Genomic DNA, 8116 nt, shown 5'->3' on the forward strand with positions numbered 1-8116 from the left:
GGCCAGGAATAGCTCACGAGTGGGTAGTACCTGTGTACTACCTACTCATGAGTTATTTCTCCCTAAAATTGGTATTGATTCCTATTGATATGCCTCAGCTATCAAGTCTTCGTGTTACACACAACATCTATTTGTAGTTTTGAATTTAATATACCTACAATGATTGATTTTAATTTTATGTTGGCGGACGAAAATATGGTCCACCTGATGGTAAGTGGTCACCATCGTCTATAGACGATAGCACTCTCCGAAATACTAACCAATCCTTACTTTATCACCAAGGACTTACACAAAACTCTACCACCAGTGTTAGCGGTAGATTCACTTTCAAAAGTATTTATATTTTTGATAACCACTTCAACAAGAATGCTCATTTTTCGTAATCTTCAAAATAATTAATTATAAATAAAATATTATAATCGAACATACACTAAAAATTTCAAATAATTAGTGACGGACTTAATAACTTTTAGTTGTTGTATAACGAAATATAGGCACCGTGCAGAAACAATAGAGGGCGTTATAATCCCGACTTTAGAGACACCGTGCGAGTAAAAAAAAGAAACTTCCCAGACACATTGCTGGCAGGCTGGCAGCTGTCAAGTCTGTAAATATGATTTTACAATGATCAAAATTATAAAACATGTTTTTTTACCAATTAACAATGATCGGTAGCGTGGTCAAAATGTATTAAAAGGCCAGAAGCTATTCGAGTCAGAACATGTTTTCGATGTCACAGAAACAGTTGACCAAGAACAAGAAACAGTAGTAACTGGAAAAATTGTAGGTACATAAGAGGCGTGTTGGGGATTTTAGGATTTTCTGTTGCCAATAAAATGGGCGCTGCAGATGGTGGTATTTTTAGATGGAAACCAGGTATTTGGATGTTTACTAAAAGAAACAACGGTTGTAGGTTAGATTCAACGATCGGCGAAAATTAAACTGTCTTCCATAACAGTTACCCAAAAAATTGGTGATTTTTATAAAAATAAAATCAAATTGTATTTTTAAATACTTGAAGGTATACTTACGAACTGCATTTATTCATTTCACTCTTATCCCTAAGCCATGGCATGTGAGTACTATTAGTAGGGAAATAGTAAAATTTTACACCCTTAAAGTTGTTTTTGGATGTATTACTGCATCTAGAAATACAACAATACATTTCGATAGCTCAAATTATCAAAAATGAACACGACAATTCAGAAATATTTTCTGTTGTTTGACAGTAGAATTTCTGAAATTGAGGGTAAAAGTTTTGAATATTAGTCACGAGATGGCAGAGTCATCGCTACGCACGGTGCCTATTATGAAATTCGTCAAGAATGCAATTTGACAATCACAAATTTGTTACCGTGACAACTTAAGATGCGCCTTGCTTTTACTAAGCCTAAAAAGTGACGTCACTTCCTTGACCACCTCACTCAGTTTTCCTTATAAAATAATATTATAATAAATAATAATATGATAAAAATACTTATGTATTTCTAGATATATTTTTATAATGATAATACCGCAGCTTACCGCTAAAGCCAATCTACGTTTAACCAAATGTAGTTTGCCATTAGCCGTAAAATTTAACTCAAAATCAAGTTGCTTCGATTGTTGCTCACCAAGTTCAAAATTTGTTGGTTAAAGTTCTCTAATACATTATTATTTCAAGATTATACTATTTATTAATTGATTAGAGGACGATAGTTACACATAAAAAGTCAGTTATGGTCTCATTTTAAAGTGATGTGCAGTAAATTAAAAAAAAACACGTCATTGTAATTTATTAAATTATTACAAATTAATAAAGAATTATTTTGGGTGAGCGAAAAGGTACTAACCACTTAGCGAGCAGAGCTACGGCTATATAAGATAAAAAATTAAAACGAAAAAAAAACATTTGACATAAAAAATTGCGCCAATGTAGATAGATGAGTGACTCGCAGCTTTCAAATGGAATCGAAACAGAATCATAGGTTTCAAAATCCCTAAAAAAATGTTTACAAATCAAGCGGGAAGTTTCGCGAGAGAATCACCGTGTATGTTTTATTTTGGGTATTTTACACATTAATTTTCTGTTATATTTTATCTTATCTTACAATATTCAATAAACCACAATTGTCGTCGTTGGGAAACAATTGCACTACAAGACCTTTTAATTCATCATGAAGCGTTTCTCGAGAAAACCTTCGTTGTTAGAGAAATGGAGATTTATTGCGGTCCTACAATTCTTCGTAGGTCAGTGGCTTAATTTTTCCTATTTTCCTGATTTCTCCTTTAGCCTTTGAAACCAAGTTTCAGTACTGTTAACAATATCTAGATACAAATATTGTTAATTATTTCTTGTATAAAACACATTTTTCTTCGTTTTAAATTTTATCAAATAATTCAAAACTTCTTTCTACTAACTAACTATTATTTAAATACGGAAATCAAAACGTACCTCTGTAAAATATTGGCCCTTTTTGTACTTACATACTCAAATAATCAGATCGGATGACAAATCCAAGTCAACAGACCAAGATCAAGATCAATAGCTCTACGAAACTCCAAACTGTTGCTGAGAATTTTTCGACCGAAAAACACAGTGACATATGACCCGATCGGAGTTTGAAGTAAGAAATTCTAAATCTGTTGTCTTGTCCATCAGATGAAACGAGGCAGTCAATAATACAAGTATAGTCAAAATTAAACACTGAAAATACAAATGAATTTGTGTAATTAATGAATATTGTAATATTAATTTGATATATCCGCGTCATAATTGCTCGGAAAATTTTCGGAGAATCATCGTAAAACACCTGACGGAGAACAGTGGGAATTATAGTCCCATCAATGGAAAATTGGAATCCAGCCAGTCCGATTAACATATTTCATTGTAACCGATTCAATTGTATGATTTTACATAATTTCAAAATTGAAATATTATTGTTTGTAACCAAATAATCATTGAATCGAAATTTGAGCTAATTTCCTGTATCATGGTTGATGGTTCACTAGTCAGAACTCGTGCATCTTAACCGATGTTTGAGATTCATATACATTTTATAATCCATATCGTTCTCGATGATGCTGGAAAACATCATGAAGAAGTGTTGAATTTCAATGTAGTTCGGTAACATTTGTATCCACTAACTATAGTGGAATTAAATCTAAACCTTCCTCAAGAGACTGGAGAGGAAATCCAGCATAGATACATTTACAGATAATACTTTTTATTTTCTTACAACAATGTTTGTTTGGTACATATACCGTGTATACATAATATTTATTTAATGAAAGGAAAGGACGATTATTTTAATATTACTATTAGAGAATACAATTTGAAAAAAGAACAACAATCTGAAATTGACAGTTGAAAAAGTGCTGAAGTGTCATTTTTACTTGTCTGTTTTTAAAGCAGCCAGACGCTTAACTTTGTGAATCAGTTTCATAATGCAAAGGGCGCTGGTTAAGCTGACAGGGCAGAATCTAATCAAATTATTTTCATTCAGAGCACATCATTATGGATGCTGGTATCTTTGATAAGCGTGGGCACATATAGCACATCACACTTAGATTATGAAAATAGTTTTTTGCATATCTCATTTTGCATTCACTCAATCAATTCTATGCCAATTTTAAACTTAATTCAAACATAATATTAAAGAGTTATACGAGGTGCGTTCAAAAAGTATCGCGATTTTGAATTTTTGCGGGTTATGTATATTCGAATTTCGATCTTTTTGTGGCTTTATGTTGGTACTCATGTCTCTCATTTATGCTGACAAGCTCGGCCATTTTGAATATTCACTTAATTGTTGACAGCTGCTTTGCTTGCACGTGTTTTGAATCGTTTTCGATTTTTACCTGTTAAAAAAATGGATCAAAGAACCTGTATCAAATTTTGTGTGAAAAACGAAATTAAGTGAACCGAACCGAACCGAACCGACGCAACGTTTATCGGTGGTACAAAATTTTCTCAGAAGGCCGAGAAGATGTGAACGACAAAGAGCATGCCGGACGCCTGAGCACTTCAACAACAGACGAAAAAATTTATGAAGTGGAGAAAATGACATTGGCCAAGCGTCGAATCACCGTCAGAGAAGTTGCTGAGGACCTAAACATATCAATTGGCTCATGCCATTCGATTTTTATCAATGATTTGGGCATGAGACGGATCGCCGCGAAATTCGTGCCAAAATTGCTCAATTGCGACAAAAACAGCATCGCGTGAACATTGCTAATGAGATGTTGGACTCTGTCCGCGACGACCTAAATTTGCTCCAGAGGGTTACGCCAAGGGTCGCGGTAGAACGGTCAATAAGGAATATTATGCGTTCCGTTCGACGTCCGAAGTCCCTTATGAGAGTACATCGATTCCTTTACTTCACCTGGTCGCTAGATGTCGCTACTTCCGCTACCTAAGTGCTCCTCCTACAGCGTCACCTGCAGCGCCTCCTACCGTTTCCGCCTGCCTCTAGGCCATCTTCTAACTACAAGCCGCCATCTTCGTCATTGTTGCGTCGTTTTTCGAACCGAGCACATGGTCGTTACGAAAAATCTACATTTATTATAGAATAATTTTGTCGCAAATTTTATAGTAATAATTAACTTTCGAGAGTTAAGCAGAAAGTTAATTTTTGAACTAATTAGTTTGTCTTCCGTTACCTTTAAACATCATGAGAGATAAAGTGGTTGTCGGACCTAATCCAAGTGATAGTGATAGTTCTTCGGTTTGTTCATCGGAGCAAGAAGGGCCACCAAGGAAACGCCAATGACAGTGCACGGGATCTAGAAGAAAGGTTTGACATACTGTCTCAACGATTGGTGAGTCATTTAAATAATATAATTACGGCCAAGTTCGTTACATCTACGGAGGCACCATTGTCAATCGAGAAAATGCCCTTATATAATAGCATGCCACATACTTCAGTTCTGATAGATCCAATTTCCAATGAACAGTTTTTAAATCCACCTAAATTAGATGCGGGTAGTATTGTCAACTTGGACGTTTCGGTCAAAGAACCAACCGTACCAAAAGCAAATGAGTCACGTGTTGAAAAAATTAAGCTTACGCAAAGGTTTGAATCTTCCGATTGGAACGCGGTTCGGTATACAGACGTCCAGAAAAAGTACGCGGCTTTTTCGGCTTTTACCGAATTACAAGTAAATGAGGAGCTGTTGAGAAGATGTTCAGCTTAACGCGTGCGCTATTTACGAAAAGTTAAGCCAGTTATTTGGTAACGATTCTGAATATAAGACTGTATCTCACGATATACTACAGATGATTTGCGGGAAACGAGCTGAAGTTTTAGAATTGCGCCGTAGGGATATTGTGAAAAAATAAAAAGATAAATATATGAGAGAGGATCTAAGTAGAATTCCGCCGTCTTGCGTGTACATGTTTGACCCCGGTCAGTTGTCAACTTATTTACTAAAAGTTGGTGGAGTAGATAGATTACAAAAACAGATCCCATCTTCTACCCGCACCCGTGTTAAATCTCCAGAGGCCTCTACCTCCTCTGCGAACGCAAAGTCCTTTCGAAGCCAATCGAATAACAATTACAAACCCAAACGTGCTGAAAACAAAAATTCCGAACGTCTACTCAAGGCATTAAATCAATATATGAAACCAAGGCATTTCCGTCTGTTCCACCATCATCAAGTGCCAAATTTTCTACAACACGGAGGTTGGATGGTGAAACTGGACTTAAGTCAAGCTTATTACTACCTGCCAGTATGGGATCGACACAGAAGGTTTCTCCGAATCAGCTATCAAGGTCAACTTCTACAGATGACGTGTCTGCCGTTCGGCCTAGCAGCAGCGCCACGGATTTTCGCCACCGCAACAAACTGGACCGCAGAAATACTTCGCAAAAAAGGACTGAGGTTGGTGGTTTATTTAGACGATTACCTGATAATACATCAAGACAGAAATACACTAACAGCACAGATAGAAATTGCAATACAGTTTTTGACCAGCCTGGGTTGGTGTATCAATATGGAAAAATCGGTAACAACACAAACGAGGTTAATCGATTTTTTGGGAGTCACGTGGGACACCAAATTCAATACGAAGTTCCTACCCTCAGACAAGATACAACGAATTCGTCATCTCTTGCGAGTTCGACTCGAAGCCGGGAGTTGGAACCTAAAACAGGCGCAACGTCTATTAGATCATCTCAACTTTGCAACCTTCATCACCTACCGGGAAAGGTTGCATTGCCGTTTACTGCAGCGACACAGCAACAAACTCAGGAAGTTTCCACGAATGCAGATTCAGTATCCAGAAGAGGTGCGTACAGAACTAAGATGGTGGATGGAAAAAATCAGTCAGAAGTCAGCGATTCATCTCCAAAGAATGCCGACGAACCACGTCATTACCGACGCGTCGGACATTCAATGGGGAGCACTGGTGAACAACGATACGATAAAAGGTCAATGGGAGAAACACCAAGAAAAATGGCATTGCAATCTGAAGGAAATGTTTGCTGTGATAGCTGCTATATCAGCCAAAGCAATGGAGCTCCAGGATTCTACAATGATTCTTCAGAGCGACAACAAAACAGTCGTGTCGTGTCGTGTAAAAAACGAAGGAGGAACAAGATCACGTCCATTACTAGATCTGACCCAACAGCTAATGGAACTGGTAGATCACCTCAACATTGTGCTGCGGCCTCACCACCTACCAGGTTTGTGCAACACCGAAGCCGATCACCTCTCACGAAATCGCGCCCCGGCCGAGTGGCATCTCAGAGGCGAGGAAACATCGAGACTGTTCGACATGTGGGGCACGCCAGACCTCTTTGCGTCGCGGACAGCACATGTCGTAGCAAACTATGTTTCGCGAGACTTATCAGACTCGAACGCTTACTTTCACGACGCCTTCAGCAGATCCTGGCATTATCGACTTGCATGGCTGTTCCCGCCGCCCAGCCTAATACCCAGGGTACTGGATCACCTAAATTTAGCCTCAGGTCAGTACATTCTAGTAGCACCCAGGTGGACGAAGCCTTTTTAGAGGCCAGACCTGAAGAATCGTGCTAAGAAACGTCCCGTGAAAATCAGAAATCTGGAGAAGACGCTGGTGGACACAGCGACAATGCTACCGCCAGCACAAGTCAGCAAGTTACACCTGGAAGCCTGGCTCATTTCGGGTGGGATGCCCTGACGGATACATAGACACCACAAGAGAAACAGTTATTGTCATCATGTTGGAGGCTGTCTACAATAAAGACTTATGCCCCTATTTGGAGTAGATGGGTGAAGTTTTGTCAAGAAAATTGCTTTAATTTTCGTTTACCGAAACCAGTCAATGCAGCTAGGTATCTCGGTTATCTATTTTTGAATTATGGTCTCTCTTACAGAACGATTCTTGTGCATAAATCGGTTATTGCATCAGTTTGCGAAACGATATCAAATGTTAAAATTACTACGAATCCAATAGTAAAACATACTAAAAGCTATTTCCTTGGCAAGATCGATTACCGATTTGGGATGCAAGGATTTTGATTAGATTCTTAAAGAGTTATAATATAAATTTAAATAGTTTATATCAAGTATCTAGACACACAGCTGCCATTTTACTTTTATCTTCGGGCCGCAGAGTCCATGATCTTACTCTTTTACATATTGATAGTCGACATTTTGTAGATAACACAGATTCTATTACCTTGCACCCAGCTTTCGGGTCGAAAACTGATTCATTCTCATATAAACAATCTAGCTGGACGTTTTTGACCGCACCGGATAAAAGCATAGAAGCAGTATATTGGCTACGTACCCTAGTAAATTTGAGGGACCCGCGGAAATATTACTAATCTATTCTTAGCAACTATAAATTCTAGAAGGCCAGTCACTGCAGCTATGATTGGTGGTTGGATAAAGAGGTTTTTAGCTGATGCCGGTATTCAGGCGTCAGCTGGAAGCTGTAGGTCTGCAGTATCATCTTTAAATTGGGTTGAAAATTACCATATTAATGATATCATAGCTAAGGCTAATTGGCAGAATGAATGTACTTTTAAAAAGTTTTATATGAAACCGATAATTCTAATATTGAAATTAGGTCAGAAAAATCTCTATCACAATACTTTCAACCTGATTCATAATACTTAAAGTAATTTGATTTATAATTAGTATCTTT

General features: G+C 37.6%; 1 protein-coding gene across 1 annotated transcript; it reads left to right on the forward strand.

Annotated features, from left to right (window-relative positions):
• The first annotated feature begins 6292 nt into the window (after nt 1-6292).
• On the forward strand, nt 6293-6994 carry LOC124540229. Its single transcript, XM_047117695.1, has one exon. The coding sequence runs from the start codon at nt 6293-6295 to the stop codon at nt 6992-6994; it is 702 nt and encodes a 233-aa protein (XP_046973651.1).
• Nucleotides 6995-8116: the final 1122 nt, after the last annotated feature.

This window comes from Vanessa cardui, chromosome 24 (assembly GCF_905220365.1).
Source record: "Vanessa cardui chromosome 24, ilVanCard2.1, whole genome shotgun sequence".
Taxonomy (NCBI): Eukaryota; Metazoa; Arthropoda; class Insecta; order Lepidoptera; family Nymphalidae; genus Vanessa; species Vanessa cardui.

Coding starts and splice junctions, on each gene's coding strand:
- LOC124540229 (XM_047117695.1), top strand. CDS start 6,293: ATGGAAAAAATCAGTCAGAAGTCAGCGATTCATCTCCAAAGAATGCCG.